The sequence below is a fragment of the Pseudopipra pipra genome, chromosome 6, assembly GCF_036250125.1.
Source record: "Pseudopipra pipra isolate bDixPip1 chromosome 6, bDixPip1.hap1, whole genome shotgun sequence".
NCBI lineage: Eukaryota > Metazoa > Chordata > Aves > Passeriformes > Pipridae > Pseudopipra > Pseudopipra pipra.
In genome coordinates this window covers 12,068,577-12,095,256 of record NC_087554.1, presented here as the reverse complement: position 1 = coordinate 12,095,256, position 26,680 = coordinate 12,068,577, and the positions used below count along the sequence as shown (strand labels likewise).

Below are 26,680 nucleotides of genomic sequence, written 5' to 3'. Positions count from 1 at the left end.
TATTTAAGGCATTGACCTGGTGCAAATGTACACTTACCAAGAACAAAGTTTCATCTAAAAGCATTTCCATTGAAAATTAAATTATACCGCTATATCTGACTGGTTACTATATGTTTCATTCTATTCATTTAGCTAAACAAGCCAGGAAAGTGAGGAAATGTGTTGGGCATATCCACTACTGAGCATCATGCGAAAAAAATTGGCTTAACAAGAGTTGTTGGGGTTTTTTTTAGTTGAATGCAGCTTTGTAAAACTCCTTGATCTATTTATTCCCCAATCTGTTGGCATACACACATAAACTGAAAAAGAAAAAAAAGAAGAAAGAAAAAGGAAAAAAAGCCAAGCTGCGACTTGCAATGCTTGTTGCTATCATGCTTATTTACCTAAGAGTCCAGACAAGGCCAAATTTAACTTGACCAAGGGCTACATCTGGCCCTAATTCAGTTTCACTGAATATTAACAAAAGAACAATCAGCCGGTACTCAAGCACTGCCCACACCAATATTCAGAAACATGATCTAAAGGAAACTTTCCAAAAGATTCAGACATTGGCTTCTCTCTGCTTTTTGCTGCCCATAACCGTCATCGGGAGCAGAGTTAGGTCAGGGAAAGACACTCCCCATTACTTTCTTCACTGTGATCAAGGGTAACATAAACGTGTCTATTACTCATCCAGCTGAAATGAGCCTCCCAGACCAGATTTCATCACCACACCTACAAGGGCTGTGGGATCTCAAGCCTAAATTTGGAATCAGGATATCATCTGGGGGATTTATATATCCTTTATAAACATTTCATTCTCACAAGACCTTGGCTTCTTATAAAACTGTGGATTTAGTTTTACACCCTTCTGTTGGCCTATTAGGTTTTATAAGGAGCTCACCAATACATTTTTACTTTTCACTTTACTTTTTACTTCTTATAAGAGAATTTGTATGTATCATAACCCTAACAATGAAAATGTTTTGCTACCACTGACATGCAACAGGAATGCTGCACAGTAATAAGAAACTGCAAGTTTTACTTAATTTAGGGCAACTAAACTTTAACTTAGAGCAACTAAAAGCAAATAGATATTTCTCCTGTCACCTATCCTTTCCTTCCAGGACAGAGCCAAAAATAAGCTTCATGTCACTACAGGAAGCTACACAGATAGCATCAGGCAGAACAGGAAGAAAAGGAAAATGCTGTGGCTCAAGAGAGGCAATACCAACACCTGTGTATACGGCAGCAAGAAAAACCAACTAGTGACATTTATAAGCTCATCAGCTGTGACAATATTTGCTCTCCAAAGACTACGATACTATCAACAAACTCCTTACAGTAATCCACGGGCTCTCAAATAATGAGTATTTGAATCAACAAATTGAAGCCCAGATTCTAACCTAAGTTACACCCCTCAGAACCTCACAGAGTTTGACCCACAATACTGATTTTTTCCTAAAAAGCACAAACCTGTGACTTCTGGTATATATTCAGTGGAAAAAAAATGCAAGCTGTCTCATAACCCAGAAAGCACATCATAAAAAAAAAAAACCAAAAAAAAACAACCAAACAAACAAAACCCAACCAACCAACAAATCACAAAAAAACCCTGAAACCAGGCATCAAAACCAACACAACACACAAAAATGTGCCAGCAGCACTGCATGTTACACCACGTTTCCATCTCAGCAATTAGCCAGCAGTTAGAAAAGTATAGTCATATTCAGCCTAGGTGTAAACAACTGTGGTCTCTAATGGACTAACACTTTCTATTACAATAAAACCAAATCTAGCTTAGTATATCCAAAGTATGCAACCCAAGTGTGCCAGAACAAAGTGTGTCGTTCCTCATTCCTCATCCAAAGGCATATCTGAGGGCAATGGCATGATGAGGGCAAATGCATAGGTATGATTACTGCTGCATAACTTAAAAATCACCTTTAAGAATTAAAGAGGAAAAAATGGAATCTCATCAAACTAGACAAGAAACAGGCATTTAGCTATGCAGAGAGATTAGGTTCTGTCTGAGAGCAAGAGGGATAGCAGGAGAAGGGGAAGAGAAGGGCTGTAAAAATGAGTTTTAGTCCACCAAGTTGCTAGTCCTACACCAGAGCTGCATACTCTGGCAATTAAAGCCAGTCCTATAGCTACCTTCAGTAAGCAGAAGGCTGGTGTTGAGTTCCTGCCTATGAGCAGAAAGTCCCCCTCCTGCAAAACTGGTTATGGGAAATGCCAAGCCTCTGACAAGCACACAGCTATCCCCCACTGCTGTCACTTCAGCCTACCCAGACTTACTCAGAAGCTCTTCCCTCCTGGGAAGGTACAGAATGGAGACGTAGGCATTCTTCCCTCAGCCCCGCATGCCTTGCTGTAGCCTCTGCCTGCTTCCCTTGTCAAGCAGCAAATGACACAGCCTGAGTGTGTTTGTCAAAGCTCTATCCCTTTGTATGCTTAAAGGGAGGAAGCTGACATTAATGTTTAACAAAGCTAACAGTAGCAAAGCCTTTCTCTGCAATCTCACATGCTGGCTTTGAAGGCACCGGTGCGTGAGAAATCTGGCAAGAAGTTTGCTCCTCGTAGCTCACAGCTTGGAAAAAATAGCATTTCTCAGGTTTTTGTTTTAAAGTTGCAGGGAGCAACAGTTTACAATAAATTCCTGAACCTCTAAACAGAGGCGATCCAGCTGCCTGTTGCTAAAGAAATCATAAAAGCTGTATCAGGTACCAAACCACATGCACACAGACACAGTGAGGAAGCCTGCCAGGCTCAGCATGCATCCTGAAGTCCACATGGGTGACCGTACTGTTTGACAGGAAAGGGAGAGGTTAAAAATCCACATTAAAATGCCTTTAGGCCTCTGCCAACAGTTTCAAATGGACACAGGCTATCTGCCATCTCCCCTGTTTGCCTATGTTGACATAATTCCCAAATCAGCAGCAAACCAAGGGGGCAGAGGTTTCATGTGAGAGTAGTCTGATTCCTGGGCATTTGTTCAGTTGTCTGGACAGACAAGTCCTCTTTTGGCCTCAGCTGCCACGCGGCCCTGCCGCTGCTCCCTGGGCTGAGCATCCTGCTGCTCATGCAGAAGGGGAGCCAGCTGGAGGTACCTACACTGTCATAACAGGAGGATTAACCAACGCTCCCCTCACCTGAATGTCACCAGTAATGCCCCAGCCCAGCCCACAGGAGCCCCCTGCACCTGCCTGCCAGCATTCGCTGGAAAAGGACCTTGTGAGGTTTTGCTAGCAAAATTTGGAGCATAAAGCATTTCTCTGTTACTGCCACCTCAGTGAATTGTGTTTTCATAGTTCAAATAGTTATGCTGTTACCCGGAAAAAGCTTACATCTGAGAAATGGTGATGCCAGGTGAGCTTCAGCCTATGAATTCAAAATGAAAAATACCATTTCCATCTATTAGCTGCTGTTAATTGTTTGTCACAAAGATGTACTTGCTGTACAGCCACAGTATTGTAGATGACCTACGCTGAAGAAGTCACCTTGCTTTGCAGACCTATCACTTTCTTTCTACAGCTAAGGGGAGAAGGAAACAAATTAATACTTGTCATTTACTCCAGCATTTTTCTACAGCTCCATCATAATAAAATATTAACACACATTTGCATTAAAGCTCATCGTTAATATGATAAGCATAAAATATTTTCTTTATAAAAATATTGCTTTCAAAGAGCTTCAGGAGCAACATATGGGCACTCTGGACAAAATTCCCATATCTGGATAATGGGAAACTTGCAAGATATTTAGGCTCCCCAAAAAAACAATCAGGCTGTTACAGGAACTGACATTCCCATTGACTACAATATCATTTTATGGGTTGACTCAATAAATCAATTCATATTTTTTATGTGCTATTTGACTATTAGGAACATCATATCTTTTACAACTGTTATATTTAGTTGTGCTTTCAGCACTGAAGTTATCCTACCATATTCCTGCACACTGCTGCCTGTTGTTCAAAAGCTCCAGGGAGCCACATTCCCTTGTGGCACAGTGCCAGTTCTGTATGCAGGAGCTGGCCAAAATGGAAATAACCTCGGAGTGCATGATGTGAATTGTGACAAAAGTTTTGAAAAATCTCCCAGGAACTATGGGCATTTTTGCATGTATATATTGTAATAATATGAATGGCACCTGTGTATTTCCATTAGGTCTTATCTTCCTGCTTGCAGAAAAAAATTTTACAGTTTCTTTTGCTTTTAAAGGCCATTTGCTGTTAATGTTTGTTCCTCAAGGGCAAATGTAAGGATGACGGTGTGGAGACTGAATCAAGCACTGAGCTAATTTAATTCCCAGTTTCATGACACAATAGCACCTGGTAAATAGTGAATATGCTATCTAAAGAATGAAATCTGTGAGGATGCTAAGTTGGTGCGCTTCTTGCTTTGTTTTTCCAAGCATACATGTTTCTTTTCCAATTAGGGAAGAAACATACAATATCTGTCTCATTACATTCAGATTTTCCTTTCAAATTCACTCCTTACAAATTTTGCTATTTCTTCTTCTAATGTTCTGTTCTGCCCAAGTGGAAAATATCTTTTTAGGATAACTGAACAGTGCAGCAAACTGGTAAGACAACACAGACTCTTTCATTTCTAAACCACTGATTCAAATTTGGACTGATTAGGGCACAGAACGGAAATTGTTCTCCCACACTGATGGCTTCTCAACAGCTCAAGTGTACAGAGATGAGCGTCCTAGACAGCTCCTCATGGCCAGATGTTCACAGAACAAGGAATATCATTAGCAGTGCTCATGACTTGCATCTTTGTTGGTCTTTTCAGTGAGATTACCAGCATCTTCCTGGTCCAGAAGGCAACAGAGTTTCATTACAAAGAACAACTTCCTCCAGAAAAATGGAATTATTGGCATTATAATGTAAAAATATTATGCACTTGACTACTATGCTATGCTCCCTGAGGACATCTGTCCCACATTTTATTGCCACCCAAAAAACAAATTCACACAAGACTTGTGCTCTGATTCTCTGACAGTGCTCTGGTGAAGTCTCCTTTAAGTGTTTTATCATATATCTTTCTCATTGCTTTTATTCACTACATTTTACTGCAGTAAAAGCACTAGAAAGATATCAGAAATATTTCCAAAACCATGCTGTTGTAATTGTTTTCTGCAAAAATACATAAGTTAATTCAGGTCTTAGTACCACTGAGTACACTAATGTAAATATGGTGATTAAACAAATAAAGATTGCAGTGTTAATCTAAGTAGTCTTTGTACTGCAAGAGTTGCAGTTTCCAGTGGTTTTGGCAAATATAAACTGTAATAGAAGGGGAAAGGTAATTTTAATGATAAGGTATGATTTTGCTATATATAAAAGCATAAAGCATTCAAAGTGTCATGAGAATTATAATACAATGGAAAGTAATTCACCAGAGTAAATTCCTGCAGACTCCAAGTAATAATAAATCCAACTTGATCTGAAGCTCTGTGAAGCAAAATTCAATCAAAATTTTAGGGTTTATTGGGGGTTTTTTTCTTAAAAACCTGTACAAATGGGAGGGATATATTAATAAAACTTCCCTCTAAGAAAAAGTTATTTGTTTGACTGACAAGTGCATATAAAGTTATGTTTCTTCCTGAGTGGATTTCTAAAATTAGTGTGAAACAAACCAGCAGCAATAGAAATGGAATAGTAAAACTCCCTATCCCCTACCAACTCTTTGGGGAAGCCAAAAGGATGTATCCAAAAGTAGGTCTATTTGTTCAATTCTCTCAATCTAATTAGAAGCTGGTATCTCACCTTACAAACCATTCCTCTCTTATGTCTCTAGATCACTGTACTTACAATGATATTTCTCCAACCCTACCTAAGTGATTTTCAGGGATTTTCAGTGTGCCCTCTGATCCGCCACCCCGAGGTCGCTGCTGAGCAGTGCGAGGGAGGGGAACATTCTGCCTCAGACCGTCGGAAATCAGCAGGCCACCGGTGCCGAGATAAAGGACAGCAATAAAGTCAAACCCCGCATTCAAACTCTTCCCAGTTTCAGGGTCATTTGGACCAGCATTCGTACTTGTTCCCACTGCAGATGTTTCTGTTCCTGATGACAGTAGGTGCCCTCCCAGCTGATGCACCTCCAGCCGTACAGGGTAAATAACAGCTCTTATTCCCTCCTGAACCAAATGTAACTTTGCACTGCTGGGAACTGACCTGCTAAAAATTTTTCAGCTGCATGGTTCAAGCTGTTTCTGCTTGTAAAGGAGTACAGTACTCGCTAATAGATTTCACATCAGTTATTCAGTTTTCACAGTTGTTTGGCTGAGGTTTCTTTGAACTGTTTTCTAAACCTCAATGATTTAAACAACAACAACAAAAAAGCTGTGTCTCATCATGGCTCCAATAACTTAGCATATTGTTAGTCTTAGAATTTTATTCAATCACTATTCTTCCTATTCTCAAGCTCACTGTCAAAATATTAAAACTTGATTATTTTCTAAAGTAACAAACATTTTCTGCAGGTTTTGTTTCACAAGTTCATGAAGAGCTTGAAGTATTCTCTCTAGTATTTCTGAGCCGTAGACAAATACTTTTGGCAGGAAAATCCATCTCAGCAGTTCAGTGTGAAGTGCCTCGTTGCCTTGAGCCACACTCATCTGCCAGGAGTTCTCCTGCAGCAGAGCCAAGAGATCCCAGCCCAGGCAGCATAGAGAGGATGGGACACATCAAGAGCACATGAGCTGAACTCACACCACTGGCCTCTTGGAGCTCTAACAAAGTCCCCCAGGGTTTCTCTGACTGGGAAAACTGGGAGATGTTTTAGCCCACCTGACGGGGCAATTGAAGCTTTTATTTTAAAATATGTGAAATGAAGACTTGGCTTCCTGCTTTATGCACACATAACTCACTCTCCTTTCCAAGCTGGTCTCACTCCTCCCTCATCAGAATGCATTGGAAAAAAAAAAGACCAAAACTTGCACACCCAAATATGCACAAAACCACTAACTTATCAAACTCCATACAAATCTCCCAAAAGTTGTAAACAACCAGCAACCAGTTTTCTGTTCCTGTTTTCTGCATCTACATCTGCATGTCTCCTCCAGAGAAAGATTTTCACTGAGACACATCACTCTTGTGATGTTTTGATAAGCATTTCAGCACACAGTTGAGGCAGCAGCAAACACACCAGCATTTTTTCCCCCGTAGGACACCATTATAACGCAAACTGAATGGGCATCCAAACAACCCACTGAACTTTCTGTTAAGTATGGCTTAAGAGGAATAGCACAGATCTCCACAGCAATCTATTACCAATGTTTTAAGGAGACTCTTTTAAACCATACAACTAACTGTAGAGCCCAGGCAAAGAGCACTTTTCACCTCTAATTAAATGCAGCCTTTTACCTGTAATTGAAATGCAGCCATCCGCAAGGGAAAGATGCAGCTTTTCTATCAATCACAGCAATACTGTCCACACACTAAGCAAATAAAGAGTAAGAGGTGAGAGAATAATATATCATAATTGCTATAAGACAATGGCAATCACACACAGAAAGTTAGTGGGAAAATTGTACACGTTAGAATTTCAAATAAGATCGAAACATCATTATTTTAGAGCAACACAGAGAACTGAAGATGCATCCTTTGATTTCGAAGTTATTGCATTCTTCATGATGCTCTCCACTCAGAAAACTCAGGGCATGTAATAAATATCATAGTTTTTAAATTTATATTCACATGAAATGCATAAATACAATACATTTTGCTTATCTTACTACTAATATTTTTCTTACAGCAGGATCGGGGCTCCACCGTGGTGGATGCAGAGTTATCTCCCTCCCCACGCTCTGTCACAGTAATGGGGAGGGAGTTGTTTAGTGTCAGTCTGCCTTATCTGCCCCTCGAGTCATCCACCCTGGGTGTGAACACAGCTCTTTTGCATGAGTCACAAAGTAATTCACTGTCAGTGCAGGCAGACTGGACCACATGTGGATGAATTACCTAACAATAAATATAGACAGTGCCTACAGTTTAACACAGAGATGAGGAGAATTGGTTTAGTTTGGTTTTTTCTTATATTAGGAGTCATAATAGAAAAGTATTGAATTTATAAAAATTAATTTAAAGTCATATTGTTACATATCTGGTAACACAAGCAGAAGACACTACAGTTGCATCCATGAATGGATGTCTCTAAATGAGAGACAAGTACTGCACAGGCATTGCCTCTGTGAAGACAATACTTCTCCCTATAGATCTCAAGACATGAGATCATCTTTGAAATGAAAAATTCACTGTGGAAAGGGAAGAGAACAGAGCACTCTCAGAACTAACCAGCAGAGCAAACAGCTGCCACCCACACTCCAGCACTGACAGCAGAGCACTTCTTAACCCCAACACCAGACATATCTGCACATTCTTTTATTGAAGAATTCTGGAGGTGTCAATTCCTGAGGCAAAGTATTTCTAGTCCTCTGCCCAGGCCACAACCACATAATGCTTTCAAAGGAAACAAAGTTGGATTTATTAATGTGAATCGAGAATTTATTTCATCTTAAAATAAATAAATAAATACACTGGCTGTAAAACTGAATGAGTTTGGCCTGACTAGGACTGATTTTGGAAGTGATCACACATCTCAGAGTTTTAAGGCTGAAACACAGGCACAAAGCCTTCCTTCACCAAAGATTTCTCTAAAAGTTTTCTTAGTTTCTAACATCTTTCTAAGATTGTTTCTGCCTTCAGATGCAAACTCAGATCTGGCCTCTGGTTTACCTAGCAGCAAGTTAATGCATCGACCTGAGGAGCCTTCCCTATGAACTTCCAGTTTTAATTTTACCTATGAATAACAACAGCAAATAATTCCTCCACTCATAATAAAGCTGGACACAACACTACTCCATGGGCTTACTTTGTTAAACAATGCCAGTTACTATTTTATTTGATAAATAAAGAATTGTAAACAATTCATCTGAAACACTCCTAAGGTATCTCTAGAGTTATATTAGTCCAGATCTGATTTATGTGGTGCATCTCTATTGCCTTCACTGGAGGCAAGCTAGCTCTGCCAATTAAATTCTGTCCTGTTAACCTACATTCTGAAGAAGGAAGAAGTTTTGAGCCACAAAGCCAGTGCAAACATATCTCAGCATATGCCAGGCTAATGAGGCTGACAAATTGTCGGTGACAGCAGGAATGTCCTCACACAGTGCTGGGAGATAAAAAACAGAGCCTATATTTAGAGGTTTGTGGGTACCCAGCTCAGTTCTTCCCAAGCAAGGAGAAAGATGCAACTCATGATATCAGATTCCAGTTTTAACCAAGTAAAGAGTATATTTGGTTCAAAGATTCAACTAAAAGTATTTAGAAAGAAGTTTTATGACAGTTATTAGGATAGACACTTTGCAACCTGCAACTCTGTGCTCACAGCAATTTGCAGATGTAATCCTTAGTTAGCACAAATTTCTGGTGTCTTGCTATACCACCCACTGACATCAGCACCCTCAGCTTATTGTGCCATTGAAATCATGATTGCTCAGCTGGAGAACATCCTCCACCAACACCCTCCAGTGAGGACACCACCTTTCCCATTCAGATTGGGTGGAAAGACAACAGCCCACATCACAAAATCCAATCTGCACTGAAACTCATATGATTCTGGTGACATAGTTTTCCTCAGACACACGGCCTCTGAGAGTAGTTTTCCTCAGACATCATCCTTTTCCACAGCTGGAATCAAGATTGGTTTCTGCTTTGTCTATCTTCCCAAACAGAGCCCAGAGACATTAAACTAGAAAGGTGTTCTAGCTCATCACGGCAGTCCCCCTATATATACTACTAAAGTCATCATGCTACTACAACACTTAGTTGCAGAGAATCTAATCTTTGTTCACTGTAAATGGTATACAAATGTGTATAAGCTTTCAAAAGCTCTCCCTTAGTCTCCAAGGTGGGACTCATACACAAGGCACAGCCTGCACCACAGAAAATATTAGAGACAAAGAGAAATTCTGTCACTTACAAACACACTGGGAGAAGCCTGTATCAACAAAATCTGAAAATTTTTATGCCTCATTCAATACTCTCAGACAAAAAACTGTAAATCAATGAGCTCCTCTAAAAACAAACTCTTCCTGTACTCCAGCAGTATACTGCAGCAAGTAAGAAATGTGTAAAATGGCTTGAGATCCAGAGTTAAGAGATGGTATATCAGCCAGAGATAAAGACATAAGGAATGATTTACAGAAGTTCTGTAGCCACATTTACTCTAAACACTTTTCAGCTCTGGTCCTTGTTGCATCTAGCATCTCAAACTAAGCTACAATCTTCAGATGTAATGATATATTAATATATAATTATTTTGTTTAGAATTTTTTTTCTCCTTGTCTCTGTTATACTGTACAGAGTACAATTTTGAAACCCATATTTTCTTTAGTAGAGCATGACCTCATAGACATAATATAGGCCTGTTTTAATACAGTATAGTGTAAAGGTGATTTTTAAGTCAGAGGTCGTAGTACCATTTCTACAGTTACCTTTGTTTGCACTGGAACAAACACTAGATTAGGACAAATACCTCATGAATTAATTAATTAATTAATTAATTAAAATTAAGTTTCTGCATAAAACACAAAGACCCCAGATAAATACTAAATCATTTGCTAAGGGAAAACAAGCCACATTGCGAGGAGAGGGAGCATCAAACACTGCTATGCCTTTAACTTCTGTTCTCTTAATGTGTCCTCAGAGTTACACTGATCTGCTTAACTATGGTGCAATCAAACCAAGTAGTCATTTGATACAAAAGGGTCATGAACTAGCTTCAAGCATGCTCTGGGCTCCCTTGTCTCTTGTTGAACAGCTAAGAAGATTTCACAGAGCTGCTTCCTGCCAGAACTGCCAAGAAGTCACTTTCAGCTACACATAAGGTGCTTTCCTATCTTCTGTTCCTTGGCGTTCACCTCAGTGACTCACGAGGAAGGATTAAAGCTGTGCCCTTGAAGTTCACCGAAAGCCAGAAAGTCTCATTTTGTAAGTGTAACAATCCTTTTGCAATTTCTCCAATTTGCTTCCTGTAATTGGCTCTTGTTCCAAAAAACATCAGAATGTCCCCACTGGCTTGGACCCAAAAAGCATTCCTGGTGCAGGCTCAGTCACTGATCGTGATGGTTAGCAGGTGCCTGGACAGGAGAAGCTGCAGTGCAACTTAACCAGCTTAACAGTCTGTTGACTCATAGATTTTGTTTCTGTGACTAAAAGGCCTTGGAAGATTTTTCTTCCATGAATTTGTCCAACTGCAACATCCCATAGCAATAAGTTTCATAGTGTAAAAACATGCTGCAGAGAAGTGCCTTCTTTTCAACTGATTTTCAACCTATTGTCTTCTAATTTTATTTTATTTGTGTCAGTTCTTAAACAGAAAGAGGTTTTTCCCCCTATTTATCCTCACTGTTCCATATATCATTTCAGAGACTTCTGTTACTTCCTCTTCCCCTCCAATCCTTTCTTCTCTAGGATGAAGAGTCACAATCAATCTACTCTTGCCTTGTAGTGAAAATGTTCCATACTTTCAACCACCCTTGTCATCATTCTACAGTTTTCCTATCCACAGTCAAGTTTGTCTCACCTAAACCACACAAAAACCTCTGTTTGTAACAAGTGGTGAATGAACCTCCAGTAGGTTCAGAAACAATGCATTAGTGCGGATTTATTTATTTAAATCACTTCACTTTCTTCAAATCCAAGCATTTCCCCCCCCATACTTATGGCAGAAACCCGTGAATCCCACAACCAGTTTCTCAGGAGAGACTCACAGTTATCCTCCCAAATAATGTCCTCGCTCTCCTCTGTCTCTCCCTCATTTCCTAAACTGTCATTCACACAAATCTGGTGAAAAAATGGCTCTGGTGGCTCGTGTGAATCCACATCCTGGTGAGGACCAAGAGAATCTTAGTTACTGCAAGAATCTTGATGCCTGCTGTTTACTTGTAGGCACCTTCTTTTTGAGGACTTTTATTATTAAAATTTAAATCTGTGATGTACAGGGATCTAACTCACAGCCAAAGCAATTAGAAACACTTCTACAGACTTTACTGACCTTTGCTTCTGACCCATAATGAATCAGAAAAGGTTGAACCAGCTGGTGATACTACATCACTGAATCATAGAAGCATTCAGGTTGGAAGAGACCTTTGAGATCAAGTCCAAGTGAACAGTCTTGAAACAATAAACCTCACCAAAACTAGGACTGACAAGAAAATAACACTAAAAATATGCCATAGCCACCAGGAGATTAATACACCTATGTTGCACCAATATCAGCATTAAATGAAACTCTACTACCAGTAGGAACTTGCAGTTCCTCTCTAGGATCAAAGCCAACTCTCCTCAATTTCTCTATCTGAAATTCTCCATCTATACCAGCTATTCTGGCAGCTGCAATACAGGGACTTCTCGCCTCTGACATTTCATTCTCAAGTGAACAAAATCAAACAGTAATTTTGTGATCCCCTCACCTGTATCCCAGTGTTTACTAGTGAAGTTCTCCCAGTACAATCCTTCTGTGCACATGCTGTACTTCTGTCAGCTAGGAAAAACCATGGTACAGCTTATCAGGTGTGGTACTCCAAGTCAGGTATGACTAAAACAGATGCCACCTGGCCTGGACAAAGTGACTGGAGCATTTTGTTGACATGGGTACAACCCATACCCCTATCCCAAAGTGTCCAACAAATAAATAGGACCTCCACTGCTTCTTTCCTCTACAACATTCATGTCTGGGCACAGACTCATTTTACTGCAGCCTACTTACTGCCTTACAGAGTTACTTCTTGAACTTTTTATGGCAAAGAGCATCTTCCTTGCTTCCATGTCTGATATGTAACATAAAGTTATTACTGCAGTATGGAGACTCTATAAGGTTAGGGGCAAGTTATTCCTCCTCTGTGCTGTTTATAACAGTGTAAAAGTCTTTTTGAGACAAAACACAAGAAAAATTAAGTCACTGGCATGTTATTGTGTAACACAATACAGAATAGTCCCTTAAAACAGAATAGGATCACGCAAGAATCCCCTGGAGAGCTAGACAAAATGCTACAGCAAGGACAGGGAGATATGTCAACAGACATATCATGGATTTTAGGAAAGGCCCTGCACAGTTTGTGTGGCTTTCTGCTCACCTAGCTGACAACCAAAGTCTAGAGCTTTGCTCCTGGGATGAAGTGGTTTACTCAATGGTTCTTTAACCCAATAGTTGTCTAAACATTCCTGGTCAAAGCACAGCAAGGCTGCACAGTGGGATTGCAGATTTAAATGCAGAGTTTACAGCTGACAGTCCCAGAATGAGAGGAGCTGGTGAGCTTGTCCTGAATGAAGGCCATGGGCTGAATCAGTCAGCATTACTTTGTAAAGGCTGTGGCTGAGAACAAGACTCCTTCTGACATGGATAGGAGAACCTGATGGCTACATGTGATTTGCTTACTTGCATATCAAAGCAACATTCCAAAGCAGAGTTGCCCAAAGAAAATTTGTCCTTTCTTATCCTCAAAACACTACCAATGCAAACCAGAGAACAAGGGAGCAAAAACTCACTCTACCCTTCTTGCATTTTCACTTTACCAATTCATGAGTGAAACATGTCTGTTATTTAAAGGCATGTGCAGCACTGCATGCAGCCATGTCACATCCTTCTCATGGACTGGAACTTTATTAGGATAGTGTTTCTTAGCCAGAAGTAAACATGCACAAATTTGCAAGAGCACTTTGATTTCTGATCTAGTCTTAAAAGACTGATTTCCCCAGGATTGCCAGATTTGGGGATTTAAGGTGTCCTTGGCTACAGTTTTCCCCTAACCGTGAATGATCTACTTTGCAAACTGCTTTAATGCTATAGAAAGGACAAATAAGCAAAGCAACAGAGATGTGCCCTGTACTTTACATTCAGCCCTTTCCCACTCACTGCCTGATCTGCAACAGGAGACAGTCTGACCACAGTCTGTGACAGCAGATACAGCAGAGAAAACGTAGAAACCAATACAAAACAAACTGGAGGTTGACATGCAGTCACATGGCTGAGAAATTTAGCCCAAATCTCCTGAGGTCTACATAGCACCTTCCACACAGGTCCTTCCTTGCAATCACTTTCCTTATAAACCAGACGGAAAGCAGCAACAGCCCAACAGAAATACACCAGAAGCAGACCTTCCCTCATACCTCAGTTCCTCCTACCCCTACAAAAAAACTTCTCTCAGCCAAGAGATGTGTCAGAATAGAGGCCAACCTTTGAACAAGAGATTTTGTTCCAAACGTGGACAAGCCTTTCTCAGAATCTTGCAGTTCACCACTTACCTATCCAGAGTGTCCTGGGGCACTTTACTCCCTCCAGCTCTGCTGTTGACACTGGCATTCTTGTTGGCAGTCATGGTCATTTCTGCTTTCTAGAAATGTAGATATCTGTGAGAAGAAAAAAATTAAGCTTCGACAAGCCCAAATGACAATTAGCTGCTAGAACTACTATGCTGTGTAAAGGCAGAACTCTAGGCTGCTTTTCATTCTATAAATGCAATCAGTCTGGTTATGATCCTGAGAAACTAAACCCTACCTCTCTACTGCTGCTCTTTCACGTCCACAGCCAAATTTATTAGAGCCCAGTGCTATAAAGGGAAATATCTTATGGGAATTAGGTGTGTCCATCAGGTTCTGACCTGTCTGATGAACAGAGCTTGATACCAAGTTCACAAAATATGACAGGTTTGGTGTGGTTCTTCCATCCATCAGTGTATGTGGAGAACCCAGTAACTGCACTGCGTGATACTTGCGAATACCGTAGCTATGATTGGCATTTTGACCACACAAAAGCTATTCCAAGGAATGAAGAAAGCTTTCTCAATTTTAAAATGCAGCTCTATTATGGAAATATTTTCTAATAGTGAAATTTATTCAATAGTGGGTTTGTTGAATATAATTTTCAAATCTGTTTGTGGCGTGAAAGTATCACAAATGGTTTTCTCTATTAGACACAAGATTCTTTAAGTAAAACTGTATTAGGACACTTTCAAAACCTCAAGTAATATAATGAAACTTTAGCAATGCCTAGCTATGTTTTAGTAATATGGTAATCTCAAAAATTGTGAATTTAATTTCAGCCCTGTATATTCAGTTAAATGCCCAAAAGATGGGTCTTACTTCTTGACATTGTTTCACTTTGGCAAAGAAGCAGCCCAGTACCGTGATTTATTTTGCTTTCATCCCATTATCTTAAATAGGAATGTCATGATGTGACTGAAGGGAGAATATGATGATATGGATATAGGACAGGATGTAATCCAAAGGATGAAAAAGTGGTAACCCCCAACATCATGCTCCTCTGTTGACTATATTCCATGTTTCTCTGGCATAGACCACAGCTCTTAGTGGCCATTTCCTCTGTCACTGTAATCTCTTGAGAAATATTCTGCAAAATGAAGGAGGAAGGTATTTCCATGTCACGATAAGATTCCTAAAATGCCGACGGAGTCCCTTGAGAAAGAAATAGAACAGTACTTATTCCATCTGATGCTGAAGGAGTCGTTTATCCAGGATTCTGCAGCTCTGCTGGCACCACTCTGGGTGGTTTCTGAGATGCTGCTTAGTTTATAAACTAAAATATCTACCATGGTTTACAGCCCTGCCACCCAGGGTCTGACCAGAGCTACCATTTTTTACGACCATTAATGGCATAGCTAATGCAAAAATAAGGAGTGTTACGAAACTTCTTGTTTACTCAAACCCACAGTAAGTCCAGACTGCTTGAGAAGCCACTGTAATGTGATGCTGAAAAGCAAGCTGGGAACTGACAACACACAAAAATCCCTGTACTAACAAAGCCATTGCAGTGAAGGGACATTCTCTAAACCACTTCATTCCGAACAAATACAGTCAGAAAATCTCCTGCAGATTGCAGCTCCAGAGGCAGAGTCAATCATGCTGACCACAGACTCCAGGTCTACTTGTCCTTCTCCACTGTCTTGTATCAATTTTCACAGATTAACTGGAGATTTTTTTCCCCAGTTGGTAACATTTTTTTCTACACTGAAGCTCCCCAAATTCTTCCAGCGTCTCATTGTTATTGTTAGTGTTACATTATCAAGATAACAGACTGTTACAGAACTGCCTGTTCCGACTGGAAAAGGGATTGCTTGGGACAAGAAAGGAAGCCTGCTGATGCTGGCCAAGCTTTCTAGGACTGTACATTCCACAGGGAGCAAGCAGTTTTTTCAATGTTTTCCACTCACTTTCCACTTCAATACTTTTACAGCATTAAATCTGTCTAAATCACATATTAAAAACTAATAAGAGAGAAATCAGAGACGTGGCATAAGGAAAATAATAACTGCTGGCATGCATGAGTTACATTAATTTTCCAAGATTTCCTTTTCTGTGTAAGACAAAAATGAGTTCAAGAAACCCTCAAAAAGATGGGATACTGACCAACATATTACAAAAATAAAATAGTAGTTGTTGTTTTCTAAGAGTCCACTTTTCCCATACCCAAAATTCAATGGAAAAAGAGCATGTCAAAGTTTGATAAATATCATTGTGGTCAATATTTTAAAAAAAAATTATTATTTAAATCTCACACTTCAAAGCTACCTTACATGTCAAATAGGCCAAATTGATTTGTTTTCAGCAAAAGAGGAATTGAGTGCTAGAAGACAATTTCACAAGATATTTCAAATTCAGTGAGATAAGCATATTTCTTCCCATGCAGTTGAGACTCCTGTATATATGGTACTATCAGATGACTTTTACATGTAATTTTTCTTTAATGCTTATTTTGGATTAATATTTTACTGCAGGTGATGCTGCATATGCAGGGAAAATGCAAACAACCTGAACATGGCAGAAAAGTATTCAATCAACAATTTACAGAGGTGCCTGGAAGCAAAGGTTTATACCACCACCACTCCAAAAAATCCTCAATACAGCCCCCAACCCCTCCCCAAAAAAACCCCAAAAGAAAGAGGGACAAAGAAAAGAAACCTAAACCAAATTTTATGGTCTTGTAGAAAGCTATTTTAGAGTCTTCAAATGAGTGTGACAGCCCTGCAAGTTTATTGAATCATTGTATGGTAAGAATCACATCCCTTGGGCTTGGGTGAGAGCATTCTTCAATAGTGTTTGCAAATTATTCTTCACAGAGCAATGAAAACCAAAGTCTCTCAAGTATTGTGACATACTGCTAAAAACATATCCAAAAATAGTCATGTCACACAGATTCCACATTGCCTGGTAAACCATCTAACTATATTTACAAATACAACAGAACTCTTCATTTTTAGACAAAGTTTAAAGAATTCCTCTGAAACCCTTATGTAGTCATAGTTTGTGCTTTACTCCAGACATGGTCTCACTAGTTTCGCTGGGACAGCTCTCAAATTGGCAATTTAGTGAGCCTAGATGGTAAAATCTAGGCATTCTTCATTATTACATCAATTTTGCCTAAAAACTCCACAAACCATTTATCAGGATCAAAAGGTAAACATGACAGACAAATATAAAAAAAATATGTGATGGCAATATGGGATCTGCTGCTCGTGCCAGTCAGGGTTCAGCATCCTGACTGAAAAATGGCTGCTGCAATGCAGATATTTCCTCACAGATTTTTGTCATTGCAGGAAACCCCAATGACAGAATAATCCTTATGAACTGGAGCTTTCTAATGGACAGATGAGGCACTGAAAGCCATCACTCTTTGGGCTAACAAACCTTAAGGCAACATTGAATCTCTAATTCCATTAACAAATGTTAGCAGGGGAGGGGTAAATCCTATGCTCCTCCCCTCTGCAGTTTAAAATTATTCTTACTTTCCTAAAGCATCCCAGCACTTTGGAAGTACCCATTCTTAGTCCCACTACAGTGCAAGTGAATGGGAGCGAGGCTTGGAGCAAGCACCTGAAAAGTCAAAGCAACCAAGAGTGCTTTATTCACTCCTTATATCCTCCTAAGGTCTCAAGAAAACCTTCTGCTTTCTAATACACCCTGTGTCCATCAGTGAACGCTTTCCAAGAAATGATTCCCTCCTCTCCTTCTGTGGAAGGTGAATGAATAACCTGAACCTGGTTATTCATGTCTAGGCTCAGATGTCTTGAGTAGTGTCTATATAAAGTGTCTCAGATCAACATGTTTTAGAGAAAACATTGTCATAAGTTGAATCATGACATCTTCCATTCTGTTAACATAACAGGAGCAGAAGGGGACTTTTCAATTGCAATTTATTCTGTTCAACAGAATGCATGTTTTTTGTTTGTTTTCTGGGGTCTTGTTTTGTTGTTTTTAGTACTGTGCTCAATGTCCCTTCCTATCCATATGGCCCTGGAGACAGGAAGGCATAACAGGGAAGAACTACAGGCATTTAAAACAAACTCATGCTTTGAAAAAGTACTTCATAACAAATACAAACTCTCAGAAATATATTAATAATAATCGATTTGGTCTACTTATTTTTCTCTTAAGAGAAACTGCAACAGAATGTCTCTAGGCATTGAGAATTCAGCTTAGCATGTTAATATGCTTTTCTGAGTGCTTTAGAGAAGCTCACCCACATTTCAAGAGGTGTTGTATAGTTAAGCTTTTGTTTAGGAGTCACAAGTTGCTTCGTGGCAATTTGCCTACTCCCTTCCAGTAACATAGATAATTATGTCCTCCCAGAACAACATCAGTTCTGATGAACTGGAAAGTCCAATAAAATTTCTAAAGATTCCTGCCTTGAGAGGGCGTCTGTAGAGACTCCAAAGAACATTGTTCCAAGAACTACGTGCTTTTATCAGGCATATCTGCTCTCTAAGTTTTGCCACTTTAAGTTTAGCCACCCAATACCATCCAAACCAAAACGAAGAGCTAAAGGATCTGCTCAGCAAGGACTTGGAGTGGAGATACTCAGAAAGTATTAATCAACCATTTCATCCCAAGTTCAGTCTTTGCAGCACACAGACTATGATGACACCAATGCCCTTCTTAAAACACGAGAAATTACTGTCTTCAAGGGGAGTGACTAGGACTGTGTACAGTTTTGGGCCACTCGCTTCAGAAAGGGCATTGAGGTGCTGGAGTGTGTTCAGAGAAGGGCAACAGAGCTGGGGAAGGGTCTGGAGCACAGGTCTGATGAGCAGAGGCTGAGGGAGCTGGGGGTGTTTAGTCTGGAGAAGAGATCAGGGGGACCTCATTGCTCTCTACAACTACCTGAAAGGAGGGTATAGTGAGGTGGGGGTTGGTCTCTTCTCCACAACTCAAGTGAAAGGACAGGAGAAAATGGACTTCATTTGGGTCATGGAAGGTTCAGATTAAAAGTTAGAAAAAAATTTCACTGAAAGACTGGTTAGGCATTGGAATAAGTTGCCCAGGAAGGTGGTAGAGTCACCATCTCTGGAAGTGTTCAAGAGGTGTCTGGATGTGGCACTTGGGGATATGGTTTAGGGGTGATTATGGTTGAAAGTTGGATGAGATGACCTTGAATGTCTCTTCCAATCTTGATGATTCTGTTTGTGGATAATAGAACCAAAGAAATTGGGTTTGTCAAACTTCTCATCTTTATGACACTGCAAAAGGCACAGATTTTAACTGGTATTAACTTCACAGTCTCATCCAAAGTTTCCCTCCCCACGATCCACAGCTTGTTTCCAATCAAGTCAATGGGCAGTCTCTCTGCTAAGTCTTCCCAATCAAGATGACAAGTTTACTTCTAGCACAAACTTCCCAGTATAATCAACAGAGAGTGGTGGACTCGGTTGTCATTGACCCTTGCAATGCCAATCCACTCTTCAGCAGTTCACTGAACTGAACTGGTACCACAAGGAAACTGATGTTCCAGCCCTTATTGGAGGGGAAAGAAGTTACCTCCCCTCAGCATAGGCTGGCAGTCCTGGTTAGATGCAGAACCAGGCAGGTGAAAAGCAGGCACACTGCCCAGAGAGGGGACAGCTCTCTATTCCCCCCTCAACCCTCCTTTCCTGTTTTTCTGCCACCTAAAATGCTTTTCCCTTTTCTGATACTCATGCACTTGCCTGTGTTGTGCCTTCCTCATTTGTCTCTCTCATTCTCCTTTACCTTCCTATTACTTTATTTATCTTCCATGGAGCTTGAATTGAAAATGGAAAATACCTGGTGGAAAGAACAGACCTCACTTGAAACACACCACAGTCCAAAGGTAAAAATTCATCACTAAGCTCCTCTATTATCCTTAGCACTGCTAGGGCAATCACAGCTTCCAAATGAAAGGGAAACAACATGAAAATCAAAGAGAGCAGTGCTGCTGTGCATTTGCATTCACCTTTTATGAAGGGATTTTCACAAATACTGGGTGTGACCATGCTTCTCAGGTTATGGAGGTCACTGTATTTGAAAAACTTCTAAATGTAATTACAGGAACTCTCTGGCACTTAGGGCATTTGCTTTACCTTACTTGCTTTAGTATTAAAAAGTACCAATAAGGTTTTGTTTGTGCTTTGCTCTCTTACATTACTGGAATTATATCCCAGCTGAAAGAAGTTGGACAGAATCCAGCTTTTGGACTGAATCCTTCTTCCTTTCTGCATACAGGAGAGTGTGCCACATCTAGTACAGTAACCACCAGCTCTTTTCACCCGGGTAGTAGCCCATACAAGGCTTTCTTCCAACCGAGATAAATTACAGCTACTGCTGTACCAGCAGGGAAGTAACTTCACTGTGACTTCTACCAACTCATTTGTGCTAAATGAGTGCTTTTAAAGAGCTCTGACTGAATACTGCAAGTACACATCGATCGACAAATCAAACTGGATTAAACTGAAGGCTCCTTTAAAGGGGACTGATCCCCAGGGAAGCGAGAAGGAGACATTAACAGAAAACACATGTCTGTTATTGAATCAGAAGTCAGTATTTCCCTGTGTAGGTTGAAGAAAAAGTATGAGGTTTAAAAAATACATCGACTATTTGAAATTTAATTACCTTGATTTGAGACATCAGGGTAGAAAGAGTTTATGATACCACACATTCTCACCCCATCGCTCATACAGCTATCTCTTTCAGGGAGCCTATTTATCTGAAAACCTACCATCTGAGCTTTTTTCTTTGCCTAAGGCTGATTTTCAGTCATTCATTTGGATTATTCTGGACTGTCAGGAAAACACACCTTAAAAATTGTTTCAAAGCATACATTACTTAAAACTAAATTCATGTCCTTTCCCTTTAAGACAAATCTTTCTGATTGTGGACAGCACTCTAAGTGGTATATGTTCCTATAGTGTATAAAATACTATTTTAGACTTGCAAACACAGAAGTTATTTTTGCTTTTAATTTTTTGAGAGCAAAAAGAGAAAGAAAAGGAAAAAACATTCATCAAGACATCTTCTGTCTGACATGAATGCAGCAGAAACTCATGTGTTTAATGTAAGAAAAACTGTTAGATTTCATACACTGGAAGTTGGATTTAGATTTACATTACTCTCACATGGCTTCAGCAAGAAAAAATATGTGGGGCATCTAAGATCTGGATCACTTTACTACAAAAAGGTGCCTTCTGGTTTCCTTCTGCTTTACTTCAGTGTCAGTCACAATCTGGTAAGTCCTCTCAACAAACCCTATAATAAACTTACTGAGCACTGATTTGTTGAAAGCCCTTAGTAATCATATTTTGCAATGCAGACTTAGAACCAAAAAATCAGAAGCCTATATATTTTTCCCATTTGCAATACAAACATTTCCACTGTGACCAGATGTCACTATGAAAACAGCCTACTTGGAAATTGTGCCCAATATATATCACAATTCCTTGCTATTATTCTTCCTTTGTTCCTTCCCTTCGTCCTCAGGATTTTTGCATAAAATCATCCATTCAAGTCTCAGGAGCTCACCTGCTCCTGTTGCTCACTCCTCATTGAAGTCACAATCCTCTAATAGGAACACCAACATCATTTGCACAATAATTAACTGTCTCTTGTGACACAAAAACCAAATTATAAATTTGCTAAGGAAGAGAGTAGGTTAGTTTTAACTAACGTAATCCTTAACCTAATCCAACTTCCAGTTTATGAAGAAATATGCTTTTTCATTAATATTTTTTTGTGTCACAAAGTATATGATAAATGAGATAATAGAATGTCTTTTGGTATTTCCCACAGGGTGTCACCAGTCCCTAAGAGCATTCCAATGCAATTGAAAGCACAGTTCATTGGACACACTGTCTGGGAGCACACACTGTGGGGTAAACACAGGGTGGACAAACCAAGATGAAAGTCTTAGTCAGTCTTAAAAGGAACCTCCCTGTTGAGCTGACATCGATGACTGAACCTTCTTCACCCCAAGGCTGACTGACAAAGTCTGCTGGACAGCTGAGAAGCATCCTGGCTTTGCAGCTGCTGTAGGTTTTGATTTGTTAGAGCAAAACACAGGTCACAGCTCTAATGCAGAACAAGATGCTGTGCCCAGTGTTGTCAGCCCACCTCCCTTCCTGCCTGCCAGGCACACGTGGCTCCCACTCCCAGGCACACTACTGAAGTGCAAACTGCAAAGCTATTAGCAGTTATATGTCTTGTGTAATGTTTTAATAAGACATGATGGAAGGAAGGGGAATCTTGATGCAGCTGCATAGAGACTTTGAGAGGGAGGGATATTCAGACTTCATTTTGCCATATGTGACTCTTATGAGTCACTGAGTTATGCCAGTTGAGCTATTCCCTGACTACTGCTGTGTACGGACATCTTTTCTAGAAGCAAGCTGTGCCACCCAGAAGCATCTGAAGTACACTCTGCTATACAGAGGGTGGCTTAACAAGATTGCTATTATATTGTGCTTTAAACATGATTTAACTTTCCAGAGTAGACAAATGACCTTCCTTTTTTTTTTACTAATTGTACTCTATAAAGCAGAAACATGTCAGAGCTTCTCTGTACGCAGAGGAGAATTGACAGCATTTTAAATACTCCACACGAAGTCTCCATGCAGATGTTCTTAGTGCATTTAGGGTAGGCATAAAGGCCTACCTAATAGCAAGGTAGGTATAAAGGCATGCTTAGAAGTTAGAATATAGCCAGTGGATTATCTAAGAGCAGCCAGTGAGCTATAAATTAATAATTTGGCTTCCCATTGCCTGTACAAACAGACCTTTGAGCTTCTTCTCCCATACCCCAAGTGACAGCAGTGAAGTTGACACCCACAGAGCTTGAAAACTCTCAAAGTAGCCTTTCATTTTGCAACTGCAATTGTGACACTGTGGAAAATACATTCTACAGCAGCAGTAGATCACCTTTAAATACCAGTGGGTCAGTAAGGTCAAGAACTGATACGTGGTGGCACTGTGAATCTCCTAGTTAGATCACTATGTCCTAGTAATTGTGTTACTGTTCTGAGTCAGTATCTCCCAGAAGGTCCTGTCCATGATACCCAAGCTGCCAATGCTAACACTTCTAGTGAAAAAAATCATTAATTTGCAGGGACTGTCTCAATATGATGATATAAAAGCATCCTGGGAGGATGAGGTATGGGCTGGAGACCTCATGGATATAAGTAGGAAATATTGACCAAAGCTGTCTTGGCTTGCACAAAGATATGAGAACAACTTTGGGTCTGTCTCTTTAGCTCTTGGCAGTTATCCAGAGAATCTGGAGAAAGGCACGGAGAAGATCTCAATTCCCTTGAATCCAAAGTACATCCAGAATTGGCCTTGGACACAGACATTAGCAGCAAGAAATGGGATGGCAATTAAGTCCGTTGTTTGTATTAGGGATTTGTGCAAGAATCTTTCAGGAGAGGTATCTGTTTACATTTAGAAATTATGTTCTTGCACTTAAAGCAACATCTGCAGGATGCAGGAACTCTGAGCTGTGTTTGAGCTCTGACATGGATTTCTTTAGCAGTCTTAGGAAATCTAATTAGAGTTGAGATCCTCAAATTCAGTGTCAGAGAGTAAAGCACATCACCTACATTCTGGAATTTGGTTGCATGCCAATTTTCCCAAAGCTGCTCCTATTTTTTCTACAGAAATCTGTGGCTCAATATGTCCAAATATCACTGCTCTAGTCAGGGTAGTGATATGGACCAGGAGTAACTTTATGACTTAGCTCACACACAAAAAATGAGGACCTGTTATTTACTAACATGGTTCTCCACAAACATGGTGGAGCCCAGACATGGGCAATCAGCAGCAGAGACAACAAGCCATTGCTCATCATCTACTGCAGTCACCAAAACCACCCTCTCCTGCCTCTCGTGGATGCCTTCCTAAAAACCAGCCTCTCCTAGGGCAATGAGCACCTGTCTCATGCACAGTGGTTTCCTGATTCAGATTCCCCTCATGTCTATGAACATCTTGGCTACTGCCTCCCTCTCATTCAAACTCTACATGTTCCAAGCCAAACCAAACAAATCCAAATCCCCTGTGCTCCCTGGATGATAAATTACAATGTGAGCAGCCTGACTGAGTGGGTGCAGTCCATTCCCTGCCTACCTAAGCTCCATCTCCCACCTCAGACAACTAAACACAAATATAGGTGAGAAGCATGGATCCAGCAAATAAGTGAACCCCAGCCTTCCTCCTAACTGTGCCACTGAAACAGAGGATGCATGCTAAAGAAGGAACAGAAAGGAAAGGTGAGGTTCAGACAAATATTGGGTGAGTTGAGGACTTGTAGAACAAAGGTGAAATGAAGAATAGCTAACATAATATGAGAAAAACACAGGTGAAGAGATTTTTTTAGAAAGATGAAAAGGCAGTAAGAAACCACAGGTGGGAAGAGAAATACACTCACATTCTTTCCCTCCATCCTAGGAACACACTCTGTGTCCCCCAGAGAAAGCAGTCCATCTTTCATCACACTCAGGGATGCTTTCATTCCATGGCTAAAATCTTCCTTTGAATTGTCCCAAGGATACTTCAAGAAAAAAGGATCTGTGACACTGTGGGAACCTGACATGATACTTCACCAAAAGAGACAGAAATTCCTGCAGTCCTGCAAAACAGGTGCAGGTCCATGAGAGTGAGGACTTTCCAAACTCTGCATAGCTGCTCATTTGATACACAAGCCCAAACTCAAACCTAAATTCAAGTTTTTTAATTTAGATGAGGAGAAGCCTCATTCCCCATGCGCATACAGCCCTGCAGTGACTGCAGGAGACTAGCAGCTCCCAGACTCCTGCAGCTTCTTTACAGAATTGGTTTGGGGGAGGAGAGTGGAGAGGGGTGAAGACAGAAGAGGAGAAAGGACTGAGAGAATATTGGCAGCTATAGCAGAATGACAATAGCAAACTAAGCACAGCAAACTACTTCTTATTCCCTTTGTTAACAAAAATTATAGTAGCTATAGTAACAGAAAGAGGGGCAAGGAGCAAAAAAAGCCTGAGACTTTTTAAAACGCCCTAAGAACACAGCTTTCTAATATGGGAAAAAAGTCAAGATTTATTGTACCAGCAGCTCCCACAGGGCAGGGCTATGGTAATACACAATGGGTTCAATTAAAGGCACCAATCATTAACCAGTACAGCTGGGCTTATTAGTTGGCAGGCAACATCATCTCTTCCAGTGACCCACAATTTCTTCAGGGACTGAACTAGCTTCTCATGCTGTGTGATGAGTCCTTCAGTCCCATTTCTGGTGGCTTTACCTCATATTCTCTGTCAAGCCCTGTGTTGGAGAGACTAATGTCACTGCTCAAAACTCCTGTGCTCGAGTCTTTGTGCACATATTCCTTGCTAGCCATCACACACTGGTATCTCCACGGGCACTGCCCATGGCACAGCACACTCAGCAAGTATCTCAGAAAGAATAGCATTTCAGTTCCCTGCTGCCTGTGTGTATTTTCCTTCCCAAATACACACACTTGCAAGCTCAAAGAGGGGAGGAATGTCTGGCACTTCTGTGGTGACCATCTGGCAGAAGCACTGCTCCATTTTCTGGCAACTTGACCAGAGTCTTAGAACAATTATTTCACTTCCTGATTCAAGCGCTGGAGACAGAAGATCGAGTTACATTTCTCTCCAGCCATCAACACTAAGTCAGTTTTCACTAAGTCAGCCTTGTTGGAATTTCACTCTTCCACACTGAAAAAAAAAAAAAAAAAAAAAAAAAAAAAAGACAAAAACAAACAAACAAACAAACAAACCGAACAAGGAAAGTGTGAATCTACACTGAAAAGCCATTAGAAGAAACATAAGGAATTTCAAGAGTTTCCCTTCAGAAATGTAAAAAACACCAATAAGATCCAACAGAGAAGGAGCTGTTTCTTCCTAGAAAGGATATTTTTATAAGATAAAATGACAAACTGAATCTATCGCAGATGAAATGGTACCATAGTCCTCTGTGATATCCACTGGCTTTATAACTACCCTGTAAATAAGCTTTCTTCCCTTACTATGACAAGCTGATTGTGAATTTGAAGAGTCTTCCCAGCCATCGCTCAGGCACAGGTGTATGCAGCCGTCGGAAGAGGCGCTTTTCCCAAGAAAAGAGTTCAGCTCCCACAGCACTGACCTTTGTCATCTGCATGAAAGCAAAGTTTCAACAAGCTACCACAAGCAAAAGTGTTATAAATCACCTTTCATCAGGCCTCCAACCACTAGCCAGCGAAACAACTGGAAACACTTAAACCTGTTTTAACATTCCTTGTAGAAGGAGGCAGCGGAACACCTTCCTGCCCACCCACAGGAGCTGATTGCAGCCACCAAACCGCTATGGACTGTGGCTCCTGCCAATGGAGAGTCTCTGTTGAGGCTTCCT

At 40.4% G+C, this 26,680-nt stretch overlaps 1 protein-coding gene across 9 annotated transcripts in view; it reads right to left on the bottom strand.

Annotated features, from left to right (window-relative positions):
• Positions 1 to 26,680, bottom strand: part of DENND2B (DENN domain containing 2B) — a 175,519-nt gene that overhangs the window by 83,446 nt on the left and 65,393 nt on the right. For 8 of the 9 annotated variants that reach the window (XM_064657376.1, XM_064657379.1, XM_064657382.1 and 5 more), the window contains one exon: positions 14,303 to 14,407. In XM_064657376.1, the coding sequence (XP_064513446.1) occupies positions 14,303 to 14,382 (80 nt within the window). In that variant the 5' untranslated portion in view covers positions 14,383 to 14,407. Of the gene's footprint in view, positions 1 to 2,280; positions 2,404 to 14,302; positions 14,408 to 26,680 lie in introns of those variants that run through there. The other variant, XM_064657384.1, reaches the window with a different exon arrangement.